The 24,800-nt window shown below is 52.7% G+C and overlaps 1 protein-coding gene across 13 annotated transcripts in view; it reads left to right on the top strand.

The window, feature by feature from the left end:
- SMARCA4 (SWI/SNF related, matrix associated, actin dependent regulator of chromatin, subfamily a, member 4) overlaps positions 1-24,800 on the top strand; it is a 104,621-nt gene that overhangs the window by 16,510 nt on the left and 63,311 nt on the right. For 11 of the 13 annotated variants that reach the window (XM_033199055.1, XM_033199054.1, XM_033199052.1 and 8 more), the window contains exons 2-11: positions 10,135-10,387; positions 11,316-11,448; positions 12,232-12,636; positions 12,956-13,054; positions 13,698-13,956; positions 15,359-15,485; positions 17,232-17,405; positions 21,082-21,255; positions 22,797-22,964; positions 23,078-23,126. In XM_033199055.1, coding sequence (XP_033054946.1) covers positions 10,166-10,387; positions 11,316-11,448; positions 12,232-12,636; positions 12,956-13,054; positions 13,698-13,956; positions 15,359-15,485; positions 17,232-17,405; positions 21,082-21,255; positions 22,797-22,964; positions 23,078-23,126 — 1,810 coding nt within the window. In that variant the 5' untranslated portion in view covers positions 10,135-10,165. The remainder of the gene's footprint in view (positions 1-10,134; positions 10,388-11,315; positions 11,449-12,231; positions 12,637-12,955; positions 13,055-13,697; positions 13,957-15,358; positions 15,486-17,231; positions 17,406-21,081; positions 21,256-22,796; positions 22,965-23,077; positions 23,127-24,800) is intronic. The other 2 variants (XM_033199043.1, XM_033199044.1) reach the window with 1 other exon arrangement.

Raw genomic sequence — 24,800 nt, 5'->3', positions numbered from 1 at the left:
ACTATTCTCGCCCTTTTGGCCCCTGAATCCCCTTGTCCTTTGCTTTTTCCGCCTGAGTAGGTGTAGCCTCCTGGTCTGCGATGAATTTCAGTGCTGCGTGAATTTCCCCTGCTAGTGACTTATCATTGAGGGCTCCATTGCAGGAGTCTAAGCGGCATTGTGTAAGACACCTTAGGGACAACCTTTGGGGACCCCAGGACTTTGCTGAAGATGCCAAATCCTTAGTTTCCCATATAGAAGGGCAGGGATGATTGGTGATGGGGGAAGAAGGGGTAGAGAGAGAGGTGTTCCTTGTCCTTAGACTTCTTTCCTGGCCGTGCTCGTTTGGCCTTCCCATGTAGACATCTCGCTGGAGCAAGGTGCACCTGGCCCCACTCTCCATCCGGCTTCTACAGGGCTGGGCTCACACCGGTCCTTCAGGGAAGGTTAGCTGGCCAGGAGGAGTTTGAGGACTGAGAACAACACCATGCTTATGGCTGTCGGAGCAAGGAGGGATGAGAGATGTTTGTGCATCAGGCACTGTGGCTTGGGCTGGGTGTGGTGGCTCATGCCTGTAATCCCAGCAGTCTGGGAGGTTGAGGTGGGCGGATCATTTGAGCCCAGGTGTTTGAGACCAGCCTGGGCAACATGGTGAGACTTCATTTCTACAAAGAAATACAAAAATTAGCTGGGCATAGTGGCACGAGCCTGTAGTCCCAGCTACTTGGGAGGTTGAGGTGGAAGGATCACTTGAGCCCAGGAGTGCGAGGCTGTGAGCTGGGATGGCGCCACTGCACTCCAGCCTGGAAGACAGAGCGAGACCTTGTCTCAAAAAAAAAAAGGGGGGTTCGGGTGTGGTGGCTCACATCTGTAATCCTAGCACTTTGGGAGGCCAAGGCAGGCAGATTGCCTGAGCTCAGGAGTTCGAGACCAGCCTGGACCACACGGCAAAACCCCGTCTCTACTAAAATACAAAAAAATTAGCCGGGTTTGGCAGCCTGCGCCTGTAATCCCAGCTACTCGGGAGGCTGAGGCAGGAGAATCGCTTGAACTCCGGAGGCGGAGGTTGCAGTGGGCCGAGATTGCGCCACTGCACTAAGCCTGGGTGACAGAGCAGGACTCTGTCTCCAAAATAAGCAAACAACCAAACAACAACAAAAGAATTGTTGGCAGCTGCCCAAATCTGTGTTCATTGATTGCCAGGGTGGGCGTGTCATGGCTGACAGCAGGTCCTGGATTGCACCTAGGGGTTTGCTGCTCTCCAGCCAGCCACTTCTGCCTGATGCGTCCCCAAAAGGGGAAGCCAGTCTGTTGTTCCTGAGCACCACTTGGCAGGAGTGTTACTCGCGGTTTGTGCTGGCAGGAGGCTGAGTTTCAGACTGGAGCTCTCAGGAGTGTCACTCATCTCATGGCTCAGGTTTTTTTTTGGTTTTGGTTTTGGTTTTTTGAGACGAAATCTTACTCTGTTGCTGAGGCTGGAGTCAGTGGTGTGATCTTGGCTCACTGCAGCCTCCATCTCTCGGGTTCAATCAGTTCTCCTGCCCCAGCCTCCTGAGTAGCTGGCATTACAGGCATGCACCACCATACCTGGCTACTTTTTTTGTTTGTTTGTTTGTTTGTTTGTTTTTGAGACGGAGTCTCGCTCTGTCACCCAGGCTGGAGTGCAGAGGCCGGATCTCAGCTCACTGCAAGCTCCGCCTCCCGGGTTTACGCCATTCTTCGGCCTCAGCCTCCGAGTAGCTGGGACTACAGGCGCCTGCCACCTCGCCCGGCTAGTTTTTTGTATTTTTAGTAGAGACGGGGTTTCACCGTGTTAGCCAGGAGGGTCTGGATCTCCTGACCTCGTGATCCACCCGCCTCGGCCTCCCAAAGTGCTGGGATTACAGGCTTGAGCCACCGCGCCCGGCCCTGTTTTTTTTTTTTTTTTTTTTTTTTTTGAGGCAGAGTCTCGCTTTGTCGCCTGGACTGGAGTGCTGTGGCCGGATCTCAGCTCACTGCAAGCTCCGCCTCCCGGGTTTACGCCATTCTCCTGCCTCAGCCTCCCAAGTAGCTGGGACTACAGGCGCCTGCCACCTCGCCCGGCTAGTTTTTGTATTTTTAGTAGAGACGGGGTTTCACCGTGTTAGCCAGGATGGTCTCGATCTCCTGACCTCGTGATCCGCCCGTCTCGGCCTCCCAAAGTGCTGGGATTACAGGCTTGAGCCACCGCGCCCGGCCTACTTTTTGTTTTTTTAAGTAGATACAGGATTTTACTGTGTTGGCCAGGATAGTGTCAAACTTCTCACCTCAAATGACCCGCCCGCCTCGGCCTCCCAAAGTGCTGGGATTACAGGCGTGGGTGACCGTCCCCGGCCCATGGCTCAGTTTTCTCATTTCTGTTCAGGGAAGGGAGCCTCTGCTTCACATTTTGATAGGAGCGTCCGAGGACCTCATCCATGTGATGCTCCTAGTGCAATACGTTTCACGTGCTAAGCAGCTGCTCAGTAAACCTGGGGAGAGATGGGCACCTTGATTTCACCAGCTGAGTAGCTGGCACTTCCTGCCGTGAGTGATCGTTTGATGTTCCAGCCTGTAGAGGAGGAGGTAGAGCCACAGGGAGGTTACCCGTGAGGCAGGTGGCACCGTGGCTTCACAGTCCATGTTCAGAGTGTGGGATGCATGGCAGTGAGTTCCACTGTGGCCTTGACCTTGTGACCTGAACTCTTCCACTGCCCTGCTGTGCAGCCTCCGAGCCTCAGGGACTCATCTGTCAGCAGGACCACTGTAGTCCCTGTACTAGTGTGGCAGGGAGGGCCCAGTGGGTGAGTCTCAGTTGTTACTGTCAGGTAGGCTGAGGCCCCTACCTCCTGGCTACATCTTCCTTCCTTGTCATTTCTTTGTGACTGAGACATCCTCAGCAGTTGTAAATCTCTGGGAGGGGAAGGCAAGCCACAGTGCCCCCTGGATTTGCAAATATCCCTTCCCTTCCTCTGTCATCATGACCTTGAGATAGACAAGAGTTTCTTAAATAGGACTGCAGAAATGTTAAACCTCAAAGACCAAACCTGATGAACTGGCCTTCGTTAGAATTAAGAGCTTCTTTCTTTCTTTTATTTTGATAATGGAGGTTTACTCTTGTTGCCTAGGCTGGAGTGCAATGGCACAGTCTTGGCTCACTGCAACTTCCACCTACCGGATTCAAGCAATTCTTCTGCCTCAGCCTACCAAGTAGCTGGGATTACAGGCATGCGCCACCACTCCTGGGTAATTTTTGTATTGTTAGTAGAGATAGGGTTTTACCATTTTGGTCAGGCTGGTCTCGAACTCCTGACCTCATGATCTGTCCACCTCGGCCTCCCAAAGTGCTGGGATTACAGGTGTGAGCCACCACACCCGGCTGATACTTTTTACTTTTTAGAAGTGGATACCGGCCACATACATGGTGGGTCACGCCGGTAATCCCAGCACTTCTGGAGGCTGAGGCGGGCAGATCACTTGAGATCAGGAGTTCAAGACCAGCCTGGCCAACATGGCAAAACCCTGTCTCTACTAAAAATACAAAAAAAAAAAAAAGCCAGTTATGGTGGTGCACGCCTGTAATCCCAGCTACTCGGGAAGCTGAGGCAGATAATTGCTTGAACCTAGGAGGTGGAGGTTGCAGTGAGCCGAGATCACGCCACTGCACTCCAGCTTGGGTGATGGAACGAGACTCTGTCTCTAAATAAATAGATAGATATCTCAATAGCCAGTAAGCATACGGAAAGGTGCTCAGTGCCATTAGTTGTGAGGAACATGCAAATGAAGACCGTAAGAAGATGCAGTTGGACATTGATGAGACTGTTAAGAGTTGTAAAGACTGACGGCAAGTTTTGGGGTTGATGAAGAGCAACTGGGATGCTGTCCCTGTTTGGGAGTTGGGACCATGTGTGTAGATGATACGACTATTTTGGAAAACTAACAAAGTGAAGTTTATGCCTCCCTTATAACCACCAGTTTCGTTCTTGTACACCCAGGAAGAACCAATGTCTGTGTCTACCAAATGACTGTCATAGCAGCTTGATTTGTGCTGACCAGAACCTGATAGAGTACAATGTTTATGAAAATGACAGTGCTCAGATAAAAGAACAGATGACTCTCCCAGCCATGGTGACCCTGTGTGATTGTCTTTTTTTTTTTTTTTTTTTTTTTTTGAGACAGATTCTTTCTGTGTTGCCCACGATCATGGCTCACTGCAGCCATGACCTCCTGGGCTCAAGCAGTTCTCCCTACTCAGCCTCCCAAGTACCAGCTAATTAAAAAAAAACAAACAAACTTGTAGAGATGGGGTCTTGCTATGTTGCCTAGGCTGGTCTTGAATTCCTGGACTCAAGTGATCCTTCTGCCTCAGCCTCCCAAAGTGCTGGGATTATAGGTATGATCCACTGCTCCCAACGTTATATTATTTATATAGTTTATAAATTATGTATTATAAGTATATACTATATATTACATAATATATATATTATAGGTGTGACCCACCACACTTGTCATTTTATTAGAAGTTCAGTAACAAGTGAAAGGAAGCTACAGTGATAGTCAAAATAGTGGTTTCCCTGGGAGAGTGGTATTGACTAGGAGGGACCCAAGAATGCCTTCTGGAACGTTGGGAGGGATATGTGACGCAGCGTTCTTGAAGCTGTTCACCTATGATTCTGCGATCAGGGCACGTACAAGTCAGTGAGAGTAAGCAGAATCACATGCTGCTCCCCTCAATACTGAGCTGAGGACATGGAGTCGCTCCACGGCTCTCCACTGGGTGCTGCAGGTCGGCCAGTGCTTGTTCAAGTGCAGGCACCAGCAGGCATCATCGCATGCTTTGGCATTGGGTGATACTGCTGGGGATGGCTTTGCATCATGCCCAGGCTGTTTCGATCCCCTTTTCTGTCACTCCGCACGTGTCTGAGCTTTCAATCCAGAAATGAATTTGTGGATGCTGGTGGCACGCGCGTTCCTGCCTCACTGCAGTCTCACTCTAGAGGCAGCGTTTTCAGGAGCAGAGGCCATGCTAACAAGCCTCTGAAACCCCGTGTTTCTAAACAGCAGACTTGCCGTATTCGGGCACAAAATGGTTTTTTGAGGCAGCACCTTCGGTGTTCTCTGTGTGTCTGTTGACGAAGTTAGCGCTGCTGTGAGTCGGAGCTGTTCCTGGAGGACTGTGATGGCATTGCATGATTTGATGGAAGGGAGAGGGAAGAAGTTCTAATGCTGAGTGTAAAGTAGGATTAGGAGGTCTGGGGGTGGTGGCATACGTCTGTAGTCCTAGCTATTCAGGAGGCTGGGGCACGAGAATCGCTTGAACCCCGGGGATGGAGGTTGCAGTGAGCAGAGATCACATCACTGTACTCCAGCCTGCGCAACAGAGTGAGACTCTGTCTCAAAAAAAAAATGTACAATGAGGAGAGCTATAATTTCAGTCACTTCCCAGTGTACACTCATTGGCTTGTCCATCGTTAGAGAGGGAAAAGATGGTTTGCCCTTAATGACCTGGATCTTTTTTTCTTTTTCTTTTTTTTTTTTTTGAGACGGAGTCTCGCTCTGCCGCCCAGGCTGGAGTGCAGTGGCCGGATCTCGACTCACTGCAAGCTCCGCCTCCCGGGTTCACGCCATTCTCCTGCCTCAGCCTCCCGAGTAGCTGGGACTACAGGCGCCCGCCACGTCGCCCGGCTAGTTTTTTGTATTTTTAGTAGAGACGGGGTTTCACCATGGTAGCCAGGATGGTCTCGATCTCCTGACCTCGTGATCCGCCCGTCTCGGCCTCCCAAAGTGCTGGGATTACAGGCTTGAGCCACCGCGCCCGGCCTTGTTTTTCTTGTGAGACAGCATCTCGCCCTTTTGCCCAGGCTAGAGTGCAGTGTGCAGTCATGGTTCACTGCAGTCTCAAGCTCCTGGACTCAGATAACCCCCCCACCTCAGCCTCCCGAGTAGCTGGAGCTATGGGCATGTGTCACCAAGCGCGGCTAATTTTTGTATTTTTTGTAGAGATGAGATTTTGCCATGTTGCCCAGGCTGATCTCGAATTTCTGGGTTCAGGCCATCCCCCTGCCTTGGCCTCCCAAAATGCTGGGATTACAGGCTTGCTCGATTGTATTTTGCTGTCAGTTTCAGTTTATTTGACTTAGAATACAGACCTTCAAGTGAGGAAGAAGCTATAGGTCCCTGAATATCACAGGATTTGTGAAGTATGTGGCAGTCCTGTTGTCCCTTTTCCTACCTCATTGCAACACTCTTTGGGCCTGCGAAGCCTGTGGGGACAAAAGGCCCACAGGGGAGCACCAAGGAGCCAGTGCCTCCCTGCTGCCCTGGCCGTGCCCACATTGCTGGGCTTCTCACCTATATATAGAGGTAGCTGCGGGCGCATCCTCTCTGCAGACACACCCGTGGACCAGAGGCACCAGGCTCCAAAATCAGCATCTTAGTAACGTAAACACAAGGTTCAGACTGTTGTCACATGGCAGAGGTGAGGGCGGCATCTCATAATCAGACAGTCCTGTTTCTGTAGCAGAATGTGTGAATATCCACATAGAGAATCAGGTCAGATTTTGCCTCCAGATGAATTTCCTCGCAGTGACACATTTAGGTTTTTTTATGTCAGGGTTCATCTTTTCAGGGTTTGCTGGAGTGCCAGTCACTGGTTCCTCCCCTGCTGAGTTTCCTGGTCCTCTCTCCTGCTGTTAGCCATGAAAGTGGAATGAGGTTGTTTTGAGCCTTTCATCTCTTGTCTAAGAATATGTCCCTATGGCTGGGTGCAGTGTCTGACACCCGTAATTCCAGCACTTTGGGAAGTCCAGGCTGGAGGATCCCTTAAGCCAGGATCAACAAGAGTTTGAGACCAGCCTGGGCAACATAGAGAGACCCCTGTCTCTACAAAAAATTAAGAAAAATTAGCCAGGCATGGAGATGCACTCCTATGGTCCCAGCTACTCTGGAGGCTGAGGCAGGAGGATGGCTTGAGCCCCTGAGGTCAAGGCTGCAGTGGGCTATGATGGCTCCCCTGCACTCCAGCTTGGGTGATAGCGTGAGACTCCGTATACAAAACAAAACAAAAACCCCTACCTTTCAAATTAAACTTTTTCCCCGAGATTACCTAATACAATGTAATTTTTGGCCAGGAACGATGGCTCACACCTGTAATCCCAGCATCTTGGGATGCCAAGGCAGGTGGATCACCTGAAGGTCAGACATTCGAGACCAGCCTGGCCAATATGGTGAAACCCCGTCTCTAGTAAAAATTAAAAAATTGGGCCGGGCGCGGTGGCTCAAGCCTGTAATCCCAGCACTTTGGGAGGCCGAGACGGGCGGATCACGAGGTCAGGAGATCGAGATCATCCTGGCTAACATGGTGAAACCCCGTCTCTACTAAAATATACAAAAAACTAGCTGGGCGAGGTGGCGGGCGCCTGTAGTCCCAGCTACTCAGGAGGCTGAGGCAGGAGAATGGCGTGAACCCAGGAGGCGGAGCTTGCAGTGAGCTGAGATCCGGCCACTGCACTCCAGTCTGGGCAACAGAGCGAGACTCCGTCTCAAAAAAATAAATAAATAAATAAATAAATAAATAAATAAATAAAAAATAAAAAAATTGGCCAGGTGCGGTGGCTCACGCCTGTAATCCCAGTACTTTGGGAGGTTGAGGTGGGTGGATCACGAGGTCAGGAGTTCAAGACCAGCCTGAATAACATGGTGAAAGCCCGTCTCTTTTAAAAATAGGAAAATTAGCCAAGCATGGTGGTGCGCGCCTGTAATCCCAGCTACTCAGGAGGCTGAGGCAGGAGAATCGCTTGAACCTGGGAGGCAGAGGTTGCAGTGAGCCAAGATCACGCCGTTGCACTCCAGCCTGGGGAACAAGAGCGAAACTTCGTCTCAAAAACATAAATAAATAAAATAAAAAATATAACTTTTTCTTTTCTTTTTTTTTTTTTTTTTTTTTTTTTTGAGTCGGAGTCTTGCTCTGTCACCCAGTCTGGAGTGCAGTGGCGCGATCTCAGCTCACCGCAAGCTCCGCCTCCTGGGTTCACGCCATTCTTCTGGTTCAGCCTCTGGAGTAGCTGGGACTACAGGTACCCACCACCACGCCCGGCTAATTTTTTTTTTTGTATTTTTAGTAGAGATAGGGTTTCACTGTGTTAGCCAGGATGATCTCGATCTCCTGACCTTGTGATCTGCCTGCCTCGGCCTCCCAAAGTGCTGGGATTACAGGCGTGAGCCACCGCGCCCGGCCAAAAAATAGAACTTTTTAAATCAAGAGAATTAAAAATGTTCCTACATGTCTTACAGAATTTATCCTTAGAACCAGAAGTATGCTGGAGAGTTCAGGGGCAAAGAGATTCATTCCAAAAGGCAACTGAAACAAAAGACAGATTTGCGACATGCTTAATCAGAGAGGTGCTATCAAAAAACCCAGGATGTCAGAGCCAGGAAATGCAGTGTTGCTGTTAGAATTTGTGTTTTAAAGACTATTAAATGATAAGAATCGCCACAGGTAAGGTTATATGAAGGAAAGCCTAGAATGTATTGAGAAATTCCACTGAGTGTGTGTGCGTCTTCAGCCAGCGAGGCAGAGAAGCCTCTTTACAGACACAAGTATCTTTCCTCTCCCACCTGTCCCTGGGTGGTTGGAGAACATCTCCTGATACATATTAGCATCTAAAGGAAAAGGTGATGTTTCTAAGTGTCAGGGACCAAAAAGTGCCATTATTTGTGTAATCCTTTAAATTATCCTTTTTATTTTTTATTTTTTATTTATTTATTTTTTTTTGAGACGGAGTCTCGCTCTGTCGCCCAGGCTGGAGTGCAGTGGCCAGATCTCAGCTCACTGCAAGCCCCGCCTCCCGGGTTTAAGCCATTCTCCTGCCTCAGCCTCCCGAGTAGCTGGGGCTACAGGCGCCCGCTGCCTCGCCCGGCTAGTTTTTTGTATTTTTTAGTAGAGATGGGGTTTCACCGTGTTAGCCAGGAGGGTCTCGATCTCCTGACCTCGTGATCCGCCCGTCCTGGCCTCCCAAAGTGCTGGGATTACAGGCTTGAGCCACCACGCCCGGCCTAAATTATCCTTTTTAAATTAAGTTCATGGCTGGGCGCGGTGGCTCAAGCCTGTAATCCCAGCACTTTGGGAGGCTGAAACGGGCGGATCACGAGGTCAGGAGATCGAGACCATCCTGGCTAACATGGTGAAACCCCGTCTCTACTAAAAAAATACAAAAAACTAGCCGGGCGAGGTGGCAGGCACCTGTAGTCCCAACTACTTGGGAGGCTGAGGCAGGAGAATGGCGTAAACCCGGGAGGTGGAGCTTGCAGTGAGCTGAGATCCGGCCACTGCACTCCGGCCTGGGCTACAGAGCGACACTCCGTCTCAAAAAAAAAATTAAATTAAGTTCATTTATTTTAAGGGAAACTTGGTCTTACTACTTTCAGCGGAAAACCAGCAGAATTTGCCATAAATATTTTTTTGGCTGAATTGATGGAATTTCAGTCAGAGGCTGTTTTTTTTTTTTTTCCTGAGACAGAATCTCGCTCTGTTGCCCAGGTAGGAGTGCAGGGGTATGATCCGGGCTCACTGCAACCTCCGCCTCCCAAGTTCAAGCGATTCTGCCTCAGCCTCCTGAGTAGCTGGGACCACAGGCGTGTGCCACCATGTCCGGCTGATTTTCGTATTTTTAGTAGAGATGGCGTTTGCCTTGTTGGCCAGACTGGTCTCGAACTCCTGACCTCAAATTGTCTGCCCGCCTTGGCCTCCCAAAGTGCTGGGATTACAGGTGTGAGCCACCGCACCCGGGCAGTCAGAGGCTGTTTGAGCCATAGTCCTGCTCTTTCTGTTAGGAAGATAAGCAAGTGGAGGGCAGTGTGAAGGGTAGACCAGCACCTGGTGAGACATTCTCTGCCATGATCAGGAATATGGCAGGAGTCCCTGAAGGTCCCTGTGGGGCAGTGCTTGTCTGTGAGCGTGGCCCACCCCTTCCTCGATAGACTGATCTTGAGTGCCTGAGATGTTGCACTTCCTCTGAGAGTGGTCATGAAGAAAAGGTTCGGGTGACTGGGGTGAAAGGTGCTGGCTTTCTGTCGGAAGGAGATTCTGATGTCACTTGCTATCCCTGTCCTGCCTCACCCTTGGTCGTGAACCCCAGACTGACTGGGACTTTCTTCCAGCAGGAGGCCACTGTCTGCAGCTCCCGTGAAGATGTCCACTCCAGACCCACCCCTGGGCGGAACTCCTCGGCCGGGTCCTTCCCCGGGCCCTGGCCCTTCCCCTGGAGCCATGCTGGGCCCTAGCCCGGGTCCCTCGCCGGGCTCCGCCCACAGCATGATGGGGCCCAGCCCAGGGCCGCCCTCAGCAGGACACCCCATCCCCACCCAGGGACCTGGAGGGTACCCTCAGGACAACATGCACCAGATGCACAAGGTAGGGAGCCCTGCGCCAGCCTCGCGCCTGCGGCCCCTGCCCCCTAGGGCTGCAAGCAGCCTCTGTACCGAGGGCCTTACTCGGAGGACGGGGGGAAGCCTTCTTGTTGGAGACGGCATGCCTTGGCTCACCCCCCTATCCCAGGGCCCATGGCCATGAACAGAGGGGTCAGCTCGTCGGACCCCAGCCTGTGCTGGCGCATGATCTGGGCCTGAGCAGCACATCCTGGCCCCTGCGGACACCCACCCCACCATTTCCCGCTCCCTTGCTTTCTGCATGGGAAATTTGGGAATGTCACTCCAAAGTTTTCTTTTGGTAATGAAGAAAAACATCCAAATTACTAAAAAGGCTTTTAGCTACGTCGTTTCCCCCATTCTGGCTGTCGAGCTCACCTGTGCCGCTAGCAGAGCCAAGCAGCGGGTTCCCTTTTCTCCAGGGCGTGCCCCTCAGCCACTCTCTTTACCACTCACCTGCGCTGTGCAGGACCTTCAGTCAGCGAGGCGGAGAAGCCTCTTTATGGTCACAAGTCTCTTTTGTGTGTCCCTGGGCATGGTTAGAGGACATATTCCCTTACACATACATCTGAAAGAAAAGGTCATATTAGCATCCGTAAGAAAAGTGATGTTTCTAAGTGGCAGGGCCACAGGAGGTCCCGGGTGGTGGAAGATGAGGATTGCCTGGCCACAGTCTCCCAGGTGCTCGTGCCCCACTGGGCGACATTTATTTTGTGTACCTGTCTTGAGGCCTAAGTAGGTGTCAGAACCCTGCCTTAGAGCCGAGCCGTGTAGTAACGCTGGGGACTGGGGAGATGCACGTTGTCGTCAGTGGCCGTTCTCGGTGGCCTCAAGCTTCTCTCGGGCAGTGCATAGCCGCGCCACCACCTCACGTTCCACATGCTCACCCTGCCTTGTCACGGTCCCTCTCGCAGCCCATGGAGTCCATGCACGAGAAGGGCATGTCGGACGACCCGCGCTACAACCAGATGAAAGGAATGGGGATGCGGTCAGGGGGCCACACTGGGATGGGGCCCCCGCCCAGCCCCATGGACCAGCACTCCCAAGGTACCAAACTGAGTTCCTTCCTGTCTTGTGTTTGTCATACACCAGAGTCCTCAGATCATTTTCTTCCCCTGGGTTCCCACAGGATGGATTCCAGGAGTACCTAGGATAATTTAGCCGTGTGGGTGGCCTGCCACAGAGGGCTGTCTGGCGTGGCATGGCTGGTGCTCTGTTCTGGCCATCTCGTCTTGGAGCAGCCCCAGAAGGGGAAGTGCTGGTTGGGGGGCAGACCGTATTCAGCATGGGTGATAGAGGACGGCTGTGCAGGGCAGCAGCCCCATGCCACCCAGGAACTTACTGAAAATACAGATTCCTAGGGCCTGGGACTCTGCTTTAATGAGCCTAGAAGGTGCCTTTTCTGTACGAGGACAATTGAGAAGTGATATGGTGGGTGACTTGCCAAGTCCTTGCTGTCATCAGGGGAGGGAAGCTCAGGGGCTCCACTGGGAATGGAAATGTTGGGGGTGGGCCTGGCCAGCCTGAGGATGTGGACCCCACTTGTGGACAGGCAGGCGGAGGCCGGGAGAGAGCCGTAATTTCATGCACAGGTTCTCAGCATTAACCAGCAGCACCTTACTGAGACGTGGGTTAAACCAAATCCACCATGCCGGCTGCTGGGCTGAGGTGCCTCCAGCATGTGCCCTCCAGGTGCCCCTGATTGACTCAAAAGAAGGATGCCATTTGGCCGTGCCCTGTCTCAGAGTAGGAGCTGGTGTAGGGGAAAGAAGTTGTAAAAATTACAGACATATGCTGCCTAGTGACCAGTGGGCTGGCCTTCTTCTGCAGGTTACCCCTCGCCCTTGGGTGGCTCTGAGCATGCCTCTAGTCCAGTTCCAGCCAGTGGCCCATCTTCAGGCCCCCAGATGTCTTCCGGACCAGGAGGGGCACCGCTGGATGGTGCTGACCCCCAGGCCTTGGGGCAGCAGAACCGGGGCCCAACCCCATTTAACCAGAACCAGCTGCATCAGCTCAGAGCTCAGATCATGGCCTACAAGATGCTGGCCAGGGGGCAGCCCCTTCCCGATCACCTGCAGATGGCGGTGCAGGGCAAGCGGCCAATGCCTGGGATGCAGCAGCAGATGTCAACGCTACCTCCACCCTCGGTGTCCGCAACAGGACCCGGCCCTGGCCCTGGCCCTGGCCCTGGCCCCGGTCCCGGCCCGGCACCTCCAAATTATAGCAGGCCTCATGGTAAGGCTGGCTGCCCTGGCCCTCAGGTGTCTCAGAGCGAATGACTGGGGTGTGGGTGGTAGAGTGGACAGACTGGACTCTGCTGCCAACTGGGTTCCCTGGTTTGGGATTGCACGGGCCCATGCTGCACTTCTGGGTGCTCGGGTGGTGGGGGCGGCTGTCCTGCTAAATGCTGCTTCCCCAGCTCCCTGCTTCCCCTGGGGGTGCTGGTTAATAGGTGTGTCTGCTGTGTCCCCTGAAGCCAGGGCTGCCCACGAGGCTGGGCACAGGCATAAACCTGGGGAGCACTATTTTCTCTTTTGTTTCTCCCTACGTGTAGGTATGGGAGGGCCCAACATGCCCCCCCCAGGACCCTCAGGCGTGCCCCCTGGGATGCCGGGCCAGCCTCCTGGAGGGCCTCCCAAGCCCTGGCCTGAAGGTGAGCTCTCTCTTCTATGGTGGTGCACCCATGCCCTGACTCCCTGTCGCAAGCTTGGGTGGCGCAGGCCTTGAGATGAGCCCTGGCAGGGAGAAAGGCCGAACTGCAGCCTGCACTTTTCTTGTGGTTGTCCCGGGGTCTCCCCTGTAGCCAGTCAGTTCCCAGTGGCTGTCGTTTTATCCCATTCCTCGTGGCCTTCACCCAGTCCCTGAGCCCTGTGTAAGTGGTTGCTCAGTAAGTGCTGCAGGCTCACATCTGGTGGGCTCAAAGAGGCAGTGGGACTCATTACCCACCCTCTTGGAGCCTCAGGTTTAGCGATGGGCATTGAAGGGCAAATTGCTTCCGTTGGATTTAGCACTGGGAGGAGACGACAGGAAATGCTGCTGTAGAGCCACAGACAGAACACAGAAGCCTCGGGGGTGTGGGGCTGACCCCAGTGGAGGGTGTGAGGGACGAGGGTGAGGCTGAGATCTGGAGGAGGTTGGAGCCCAAGGCGGGTGTGAGGGACACCCCTAGGTGAGGGGTGGGAGATGGGCGGGGTCTGCCTGTCCCCAGGGCCTTGAGCAGCCCAGCAGTTTTCTGTTTCCAGCCTGGATGGGCCCCAGAGCTCAACACGATGCCCTGGCCCCTTGCCTCCTCCCAGGACCCATGGCGAATGCTGCTGCCCCCACGAGCACCCCTCAGAAACTGATCCCCCCGCAGCCAACGGGTCGCCCTTCCCCTGCGCCCCCTGCCGTCCCACCCGCCGCCTCGCCTGTGATGCCACCCCAGACCCAGTCCCCCGGGCAGCCGGCCCAGCCCGCGCCCATGGTGCCGCTGCACCAGAAGCAGAGCCGCATCACCCCCATCCAGAAGCCGCGGGGCCTCGACCCTGTGGAGATCCTGCAGGAGCGCGAGTACAGGTGAGGGCGTGGCCCCAGTTCCCAAGGTCACTACTTTCTGTCCCCTATGTCCCCCTGGGGAAGCCACTCAACTTTCTCCCCCACCTTAGGAAACAGTGCCCTGTGCCCACTGCTGCCACTTGGCCTACATCTCCTTCCTCACCTCCCTGCTCCCACCCTGGTTGCGGTCTGTTTCCCATACAGCAGTCTGAATTCTCTTTTTTTTGAGATGGAGTGTCACTCTTGTTGCCCATGCTGGAGTGTAATGGCGCAATCTCAGCTCACCACAACCTCCATCTCTCGGTTTCAAGCGATTCTCCTGCCTCAGTCTCCCGAGTAACGGGGATTATAGGCATGTGCCACTGCGCCTGGCTGATTTTATGTTTTTTTAGTAGAGACAGAGTTTCTTCATGTTGGTCAGGCTGGTCTCAAACTCCTGACCTCAGGTTATCTGCCTGCCTCGGCCTCCCAAAGGGCTGGGATTATAGGCGTGAGCCACGTCGCCTGGCCTGAATTCTCTTTTCACGATTGATTGACGTCAGATCTACTCCCTGGATTAAAACCTGCCTGTAACTCCAATTATCTGCCCAATAATCTTTGCCTTATGTCCACTCCTGCCCAGCATCCTTCCTCACCCACCCCACTCTCTCTGTTCCTCTTTTCATTTATTTAACAAGTTAGGCTTTTTCCTGCCCCAGGAACTTTGCACAGGCCATGCATGGCTCCTTCTACTCATTCAGGCCTCATTGCTGGGATTCCCTCCTTATGGAGGCCCTTCCCGTCACTTCCAGCCACTCTCTGGAATTGCAGTGGTTATTTTATTTTTTTAAATCTCCGTTATGGCCTGTTTTTTCTATTGAGGCTGAGTTCCTTGACTTGTTGGTCTTGTTTAGTGCTAAGGCCCTGCGCTCAAAATGGTCCCTGGCATACAGTTGGTGCTCATTGAGAATGTGCGGAAAGACTGATTAAGAGGATTAGTTCATATAACCTTCCTATGTAACCTTTGTAATCTTCAGACCACACCTCTAGGGTCTCTCCAAGGGGTCGCCTCAGTTTTGAGATGAGGATGCTGAGGTGTGCAGGTGAAGTAGATTCTCACGGCCCTGCGCCTCATCCATGCCAGTGCTGCATGAAAACCCTGGCCCACCTGATGCCAGAGCCCGGCTCACACCACTGAACAGGCATGAATTGGGCGCGCCTATCAGGAATCTTGTTTGCTGCCCCCTGAGGCCCGGTCCTGAGGAGTGTCCCGGGCTGCCTCCCTCTCTGCTCTCCCTGCGGCCAGCATCCTCTTCTGAGGCATCTCTAGCCTCATGACCAGCACCTTCCTTCCTCGAGGGATGGGTCCCTTGCAGCTCCAGCTATAACTGGGTGCCCTGGCAAGCCTCTCACTACCTTTGCTCCTTCTCTTCTCTGCTCCCAGGCTGCAGGCTCGCATTGCACACCGAATTCAGGAACTTGAAAACCTTCCCGGGTCCCTGGCCGGGGATTTGCGAACCAAAGCGACCATTGAGCTCAAGGCCCTCAGGCTGCTGAACTTTCAGAGGCAGGTGGGTGCTGGCACGGCCGCAGCTTTCCAAAAAGGGCCTTTGTCACCAACACTGCTGTTAAGCCTCCAAGTATGGCTTGCTGGGCTAGTATTACACCTGCCTGGGCTGTGAAAAGCAGCTGTGACCACCCATGGGCACTCATTCACTGCAGAGCCTTCCTCTTGCGTCCTGCACAGTGCTGGAGACATGGACCTCTCTACCCTAAAGCACTTGCCTCTTGAAGCATACTTGCAAGGGCTTCTTTCTTCCTTTTCTTCCCTTCCCCCACCCCTTTTTTTTTTTGGGAAACAGTCTTGCTCTATCACCCAGGCTGCTGGAGTGCAGTGGCACAATCTCTGCTCACTGCAGCCTCCGCTTCCCGGGATCAAGCAGTTCTCCTGCCTCAGCCTCTCAAGTAGCTGGGATTACAAGCGTGTGCTACCATGCGTAATTTTTATATTTTTAGTAGAGAGAGGATTTCACCATATCGGACAGGCTGGTCTCGAACTCCTGACCTCAAATGATCTGCCTGCCTCGGCCTCCCAAAGTGCTGGGATTACAGGCATGAGCCACCATGCGCTGTCCCGCATGGGTCTATTTCTGAGGGTGCTGTTCTTAGTGAGACCCTGGAGTGCAGTGGAGAGATCACAGCTCACTGCAAACTTGACCTCCCAGGCTCATGTCATCCTCCCACTTCAGCCTCCTGAATAGCTGGGAGTATAGGCGTGCACTGTTATACCTGGCGAATTTTTCCTTTTTTTGAAACAGAGTTTCACTCTGTCGCCCAAACTGGAGTGCAGTGATGCTATCTCGCCCCACTGCAGCCTCTGGCTCTGTGGTTCAAGTGATTTTCCTGTCTCAGCCACTGAGTAGCTGGGATTACAGGTGTGCACCACCATGCCGGGCTGATTTTCTTTTTTGAGACAGAGTCTCACTCTAGCCCAGGCTGAAGTGCAGTGGCACGATCTTGGCTGACTGCAACCTCTTCCTTCCAGGTTCAAGTGATTCCCCCACCTCAGCCTCCCGAGTAGCTGGGATTACAGGCACATGCCACCACGCCTGGCTAATTTTTGTATTTTTGATAGAGACAGTGTTTCGCCACGGCCAGGCTGGTCTCGAACTCCTGATCTCAGGTGTTCCTCTTGCCTTGGCCTCTCAAAGTGCTGGGATTACAGGCGTGAGCCACCATGCTGGTTTTTGTGTTTTTAGTAGACTCAGGGTTTCTCCATGTTTCCCAGGCTGGTCTCGAACTCCTGAGCTCAAGCCATCCACCTGCCTCGGCCTCCCAAAGTGCTGGGATTACTGGCATGAGCCATTGCTCCTGGCCACCTAGTTAATTTTTCTTTTAGTTTTTGTAGAGGTAAGGTCTCCCCATGTTGCCCAGGTTGGTCTCAAACTCCTGAGCTTGAGCAGTCCTCCTACCTTGGCCTCCCAAAGTGTTGAGATTACTGATGTTAAGCCACCACACCCAGCCAAGGGTGCTGTACTTCTGAATGACTCCTAAGAAGCTGTGTGTGTGGTAGAGGGAGGCAAGCTGGAGGTCCGAGAGGACCCACTGGCTAGGTGTCCAGAAGTGATCACCTTCTGTCCTGTGCTCGCCCTCCCTGGGGGGTACCTATTAGATGTCCCCTGCACACACGGACTGGGTGTGTAAGGCACTTAAAATGCTCCTTTAGCGGTGTAGCATGTGACATCATCATGCGTGTTCATCATTGTGGATGCCACAGAGCTGTGCAGCACGTGGGCTTGTCCTCTTCCCTCCTACAGCTGCGCCAGGAGGTGGTGGTGTGCATGCGGAGGGACACAGCGCTGGAGACGGCCCTCAATGCTAAGGCCTACAAGCGCAGCAAGCGCCAGTCCCTGCGCGAGGCCCGCATCACCGAGAAGCTAGAGAAGCAGCAGAAGATCGAGCAGGAGCGCAAGCGCCGGCAGAAGCACCAGGTACACCCCGGTGGCCCCAAGGCCCTGAAGCCCACCCACCTGGCTGCCTGGCTTGTCCCAGCAGTTGTCACGGGGCTGTGTTTGCTTTGTTCCTAAACATGCTGCTTGTCTCTCTCTTTTGCTCATCGTAACAGTATTCTAGGCACTGAGAGCATATTGGTGTAAAAACCCAATGGTAGAGAGAAGATAGTGATCAAATCCCTGTGTAGCATGTCTGGAAGGTGATAGGGCACAAAGAAAAATCAAGCCGGGATAGAGAGAAAGGAAAGGGCTGTTGTAGACCTGATGTTGGGGGAGTTCTTTCTTTTGGAGGTGACATCTGGGCAGACCCCCAAGGGAGGGAGCCACACAGATCTGTGGGAAAGAGCTTTCTGTGAAAAGGAGAAGGTGCAAGGGCCCTGGGGCTGGAATGTGCCTATGTTTTCTATGGAAAGTAAGGACCTGCATGTAGCCAGAGTACAGTGAGTGGTGGGGTGAGCTGAAGGAGGGGAGGGCAGGGAGGTGACAGGCAGGTGATGCAGGACCTTGTGAGCTGCAGGGAGGATTTGGGCTGTTGCTCTGAGTGAAGTGGGAGCCATAGAGGGTTCTGGGCAGCACAGGAACTGATATGACTCAGGGTTTCCCAGGATGAATCAATAAGACGGAAATCTTCAAATCTAAGATCAAGTAAGGATTTGGGGATGATTGTGCTGATTTGGTCATTCATAGATTTTCTAGAGATTTTCTATCATTTATATCTTATTTGTGTAGTGTAAAATAATCTAGACAATCAACACAGCAATCTCTGTTAACATTTTTTTTTTTGAGATGGAGTCTCGCTCTGTCGCCCAAGCTAGAGTGCAGTGGTGCAATCTTGGCTCACTGCAACCTCCGTCTCCTGGGTTCAAGCAATTCTCCTGCCTCAGCCCACTGAGTAGCTGGGATTACAGACACCTGCCACCAGGCCTGGCTAACATTTTTTTTGTATTTTTAGTAGAGATGGGGTTTCACCATGTTGGTCAGGCTGGTTTCAAACTCCTGACCTCAAGTGATCCGTCCACCTTGGCCTCCCAAAGTGCTGAGATTGCAGGCATGATCCACCATGCCTCGCCAATTTTTTTCTTTTTTTTTTTGAGACGGAGTTTCACGCTTGTCATCTGGGCTGGAGTGCAATGGTGTGATCTTGGCTCACTGCAACCTCTGCCTCCTGGGTTCAAGGGATTCTCCTGCCTCAGCTTCCTGAGTAGTTGGGATTACAGGTGTGTGCCACCACACTTGGCTAATTTTTCTTTTCTTTGGGACAGAGTTTCACTCTTGTTGCCTAGGCTGGAGTGCAGTGGTGCGATCTCAGCTCACCGCAACCTCTGCCTCCCGGGTTCAAGCGATTTTCCTGCCTCAGCCTCCCAAGTAGCTGGGACTACAGGCACTTGCCACCATGCCTGGCTAATTTTTTGGTTTTTTTTTTTTTTTTTTGAGACGGAGTCTTGCTCTGCCACCCAGGCTGGAGTGCAGTGGCCGGATCTCAGCTCACTGCAAGCTCCGCCTCCCGGGTTTACGCCATTCTCCTGTCTCAGCCTCCGGAGTAGCTGGGACTACAGGCGCCCGCCACCTCGCCCGGCTAGTTTTTTGTATTTTTAGTAGAGACGGGGTTTCACCGTGTTAGCCAGGATGGTCTCGATCTCCTGACCTCGTGATCCGCCCGTCTCGGCCTCCCAAAGTGCTGGGATTACAGGCTTGAGCCACCGCGCCCGGCCAATTTTTTGTATTTTTAGTAGAGACGAGGTTTCACTATGTTGGCCAGGCTGCTGGTCTCAAACTGTTGACCTTGTGATCTGTCCGCCTTGGCCTCCCAAAGTGCTGGGATTACAGGTGTGAGCCACTGCTTCTGGCCGCCAACATTTTTATATATGTTATTTCAGCCTTTTTGCTTGTATATTAATACAATGTTAAATTGCTGTTTTTTTTATTTTTTCTAAAATTTTGCTTTTTTTATTTTTATTTTTTTTTTGAGATGGAGTCTCGCTCTGTTGCCCAGGCTGGAGTTCAGTGGCCGGATCTCAGCTCACTGCAAGCTCTGCCTCCCGGGTTTATGCCATTCTCCTGCCTCAGCCTCCCGAGTAGCTGGGACTACAGGCGCCCGCCACCTCTCCTGGCTAGTTTTTTGTATTTTTTAGTAGAGACAGGGTTTCACCGTGTTAGCCAGGATGGTCTCGATCTCCTGACCTCGTGATCCGCCCGTCTCGGCCTCCCAAAGTGCTGGGATTACAGGCTTGAGCCACCGCGCCCGGCCTGCTTTTTTTTTTTGAGTCAGAATCTCACTCTGTCGCCCAGGCTGGAGTGCAGTGGCGTTATCTCCACTCACTGCAGCCTCCTCCTCCTGGGATCAGGCGATTCTCCTGCCTCAGCCACCTGAGCAGCTGGGATTACAGGCGTGCGCCATCACACCTGGCTAATTTTTGTGTTTTTAGTAGAGATGGGGATTCACCCTGTTGGGCAGGCTGGTCTTGAACTCCTGACCTCAAGTGATCCGCCTGCCTTGGCCTCCCAAAGTGCTGGAATTACAGGCGTGAACTGCTGCTCCTGGCCACATTGCTTTCTTTGTTTTTAAGTATCACGGAAACATGACTTTTGATGTCTACACTGTATTCCATTTCAGTGTGTCCAGGATCTGATCATTTATGTCAACTTTTTCTTGTTTGAAGACATGCAGCATATTTCAGCTTTTGAAAATTAAAAATCATGCCAGGACAGGAATTTTTGGCTTCAACATTTTGGGACTGGTCTCTGGTATTTCCTTAAAGTAAATTTGTAGTGATGGAATAAGTTGGGGGGAGGGTTGGAAACATTTTTGAGACGTTTCATATCCATGCTATGCTGCCCTGCAAGTCGACTGCCCTGTGTGCCCACCTGCTGTGTTCGAGGGCCTTTCCCACCCACAGTTGCCATTGCTGAGTTTTATCGTCAGAGAAACCCAACCACAACAGGCAAAGGGCGTTTTTTTATGTATTTATTTTTTTTGAGATGGAGTCTCACTCTGTCACCCAGGCTGAAGTACAGTGGCACAATCTCGGCTCACTGCAACCTGTGCGTCCCGGATTCAAGCGACTCCCCTGTCTTGGCCTCCTAAGTAGCAGGGATTACAGTCATGCACCGCTACACCTGGGTGATATTTTTTATATTTGTAGTAGAGAAGGGGTTTCACCATATTGGTTGGGCTGGTCTCGAACTCCTGACCTCAGGCATTCTGCCCTCCTTGGCCTCCCAAAGTGATATTCTAGGTTGTTTTTTTTTTTCTTTTTTGAGACAGAGTCTCGTTCAGTTGCCCAGGCTGGAGCACAGTGGCACGATCTCTGCTCACTGTAAGCTCTGCCTCCCGGTTCACGCCATTCTCCTGCCTCAGCCTCCCAAGTAGCTGGGACTACAGGCGCCTGCCACCTCGCCTGGCTAATTTTTTTAAAATTATTTTTAGTAGAGACAGCCACCGTGTTAGCCACCGTGTTAGTAGGCCACCATGTTAGCCAGGATGATCTCAATCTCCTGACCTCGTGATCCACCCACCTCAGCCTCCCAAAGTGCTGGGATTACAGGCGGGAGCCACCGGGCCTGGGCAGTATTCTAGGTTTTAAACAAGCCTTGCGGGGGACGTGTCCGCCATGCTGCTGAGGGGTCAGCCTTCTCTTTTGTGCGTTCTCTACAGGAATACCTCAATAGCATTCTCCAGCATGCCAAGGATTTCAAGGAATATCACAGATCAGTCACAGGCAAAATCCAGAAGCTAACCAAGGCAGTGGCCACGTACCATGCCAACACGGAGCGGGAGCAGAAAAAAGAGAACGAGCGGATCGAGAAGGAGCGCATGCGGAGGCTCATGGTATGGTCCCACCTTCTTGACATGCACCCTTCCACACATGTGGCTGGTACTGCAGGTTCCAAGGGTTGCTCCCCAGGGTCACACCAAGGCATTTCTTTTTTTTTTTTTTTTTTTTTTTTGAGGCGGAGTCTCGCTCTGTCTCCCGGACTGGAGTGCAGTGGCCGGATCTCAGCTCACTGCAAGCTCCGCCTCCCGGGTTTACGCCATTCTCCTGCCTCAGCCTCCCGAGTAGCTGGGACTACAGGCGCCCGCCACCTCGCCCAGCTAGTTTTTGTATTTTTAGTAGAGACGGGGTTTCACCGTGTTAGCCAGGATGGTCTCGATCTCCTGACCTCGTGATCCGCCCGTCTCGGCCTCCCAAAGTGCTGGGATTACAGGCTTGAGCCACCGCGCCCGGCCACACCAAGGCATTTCAAAGCTCGGAGTTAGAAGTGGGGTGAAGGAAAGAGCAGGCTCGGGCTTGGGAGTCAGTCCTGGGCTCGGATCTTTGCTGATCCCTCTGATCATCAGAGTGACTGTGTGACCTCAGGTCACTTTGCCATCTCGTCTGCCTTCTGTGGAAAATGGAGGTGGTGCCCCCTCCCCTCATTCTGTGAGAGCCACAGGTGGTGCGATCCAGACCCCCCCACCCCTAGGATAAACATCTCTAACCATTTATTTGTGGCTGAGTCGCTGCTTGGACAGATACTGGCAGCGTGTTCTGAGCCAGGTGCTGCTCTGTGTATGGGGGACACAGAAGGGAGCACGACACGGCCCCTGTCCTCATAGGTTGTGCTTGAGGGGCAGATACACGAATGAAGCAAACAGAGTAGTGGATGGTGACAGCTGCAGTGAAGAGGGTGAAGCCGAATGGAAGGGGAGGGATAGGGTAGTAAGTGAAGGCCTTGGAACAGAGGCCCAAAGAGTGGCCCTGATGCAAAAATGCACAGACCCAGGAGAGGAGCCCCAGGCAGCACGGAACAAAGATCGAGGTGGCAGGCAGCTGTATGCCAGGGACAGCCGGTAGCCCTGGGCTCCCAGCACAGCATCGTGTGAGGCGGGAGGTGAGGTCAGAGCTCACAGGGGCAGGTGGGGCGTGGGACCTTTCAGGCCATTGGGAGGACTGTGGGTTGAATTCTGATCGTGAATGAGAGCCTCACCCGGAAGGGTTTTGGCTGTGGGTGATGTGATCTGATGTCTTCTTAGAAAGGTGAGGGGCTGCTGTAGGAATTGGTGGGAGGGATGCACCTTGGACTTTGTGGAGAGAAAGCTTTGGGTTTGGGGTGTGTTTCGTGAACAGACTGGATAGGACTGGCTCATGGCCTCTGTAAATGGCTCCTGGCGGGACCATCTGCTTAGCAGGTGCCCTTGGAACCTAGCCCTTGGTAGGTTTTGAGGAACTAGTTCCTGAACAGGGAATCGATTGCCATGTGAAGGGTCAGTGGCGCGGCACCCCCGTGAGCCACGCGCGCCCTCAGTGCGCCTCTGGGTTGGCTGGCCATGGGTGCCCACAGACGTGCACAGTGTGCCACCACATTGCAGTAACCCCCACACTTTTGTAGGCTGAAGATGAGGAGGGGTACCGCAAGCTCATCGACCAGAAGAAGGACAAGCGCCTGGCCTACCTCTTGCAACAGACAGATGAGTACGTGGCTAACCTCACAGAGCTGGTGCGGCAGCACAAGGCCGCCCAGGTCGCCAAGGAGAAAAAGAAGAAAAAGAAAAAGAAGGTGTGCTGGGCCTGGTGTGGCGCCTGCCGCGGGTGGGATGGGAGCAGCTGTCTTCACGTGTGTGGCCTCAGCCTGGCGGGTCAGAGCCTGACTATGTCTCTCTCTATTTCCAGAAGGCAGAAAATGCAGAAGGACAGACACCTGCCATCGGGCCGGATGGTGAGTGAGGAAGCAGCCCTGAGGCGCTAGTCTGTTTCAGACTTTAAGACCTATGTTCTTTTAAAATTATGAACAATGATATATGATGGTGGTGAGAATCCCAGGGTGTCCTCTGACCCCCATCCCACCCGCTCCTCCATCCCACACGTTGTGTTTTCTTCCAGACCTTTTTCTATGCATGTGCTGCAGGATTCATCTTTCAGGTTTTACTTTATTGTAACGTCTGACTTCCAGGAAAGGCGCGAGAACCGTCCAGAGATGTCCTGTGTGTTCTTTACCTAGAGTCTCCATTTTCACGTTTTGTATTTTGTTTTGTTTCTTTGAGACAGGGTCTCTCTGTCACCCAGGCTGGACTGCAGTGGCGCATGGCTCATTGCAGCCTCGACCTCCTGGGCTCAAGTGATCCTACCCTTCTGAGTAGCTGGGACTACAGGCATGCCCCACCACACCCAGCTAAGTTTTTTTTTTTTTTTTTTTGAGATGGAGTTTCGCTCTTTTGCCCAGGCTAGAGTGAAGTGGTGCGATCTTGGCTCACTGCAGCCTCCACCCCGCGAGTTCAAGCAATTCTGCCTCAGCCTCCTGAGTAGCTGGGATTATAGGCATCCACCACCATGCCCGGCCAATTTTATTTTTATCTTTATTTTTATTTAGACGGAGTCTCGTTCTGTTGCCCAGGCTGGAGTGCAGTGGCACGATCTCTGCTCACTGCAAGCTCTGCCTCCTGGGTTCATGCCATACTCCTGCCTCAGCCTCCCGAGTAGCTAACAGCGCCCACTACCACATGCGGCTAATTGTTTGGCTTTTAGTACAGACGGGGTTTCACCGTGTTAGCCAGAATGGTCTCGATCTCTTGCCCTTGTGATTCACCTGCCTTGGCCTCCGAACGTGCTGGGATTACAGGCTTGAGCCACTGTACCCAGCCAGTTTTTGTCTTTTTAGTAGAGACAGGGTTTCACCATGTTGGCCAGGCTGGTCTTGAACTCCTGACCTCAGGTGATCCACCCGCCTCGGCTTCCAAAAGTGCCAGGATTACAGGCATGAGCCACTGTGCCTGGCCTAATTTTTTAAAATTTGTTTTTTATAGAGACGGGGTTTCCCTATGTTTTTCAGGCTGGTCTCCAATTCCTGGGCTCAGGCATCCTCCTGCCTCAGCCTCCCAAAGTGTTAGGATTATGGGCCCCCGCACCTGGCCTTCACATGTGTTTTTACCTAAGCTCTTTGAGAGTCAAATTCAGACATGACAGCGCTTTACCTCTGTGTATTTCTGTATCTACTTCCTGAAGATAAGGTTGCTCCTGCCACTGTGCCGAGGTGACGGAAGCAGGAGGTGAACATTGATACAGCACTGTTACCCAGTCTACAGGCCTTTATATAAGGTTTGGCCAGTTTTTCCAGTTGTCTTCACAGCAGCAGAAAACCCTGGGTCACATTTAGTGGAGGTCCCATTAGTCAACTTTGATCTTAAAGAACTCCGTGTGTGTGTGTGTGTGTGTGTGTGTGTGTGTGTGTGTGTGTGTGTTTGCAGAGATGGGGTCTCACATTGCCCAGGCTGGTCCTGAACTCCTGGGCTGGAGTGATCCACCTCAGACTTCCAAAGGCTGTGATTGTAGGCGTGAGCCACCACACTTGGCTTCAGGCCAGCTCTGTCAGCTAGTGGCCCTGGATTCTGGTTTGTCT

The sequence above is a fragment of the Trachypithecus francoisi genome, unplaced genomic scaffold, assembly GCF_009764315.1.
Source record: "Trachypithecus francoisi isolate TF-2019V2 unplaced genomic scaffold, Tfra_2.0 Lachesis_group5, whole genome shotgun sequence".
Classification (NCBI taxonomy): Eukaryota; Metazoa; Chordata; class Mammalia; order Primates; family Cercopithecidae; genus Trachypithecus; species Trachypithecus francoisi.
This window is presented reverse-complemented; position numbering and strand designations above follow the sequence as displayed.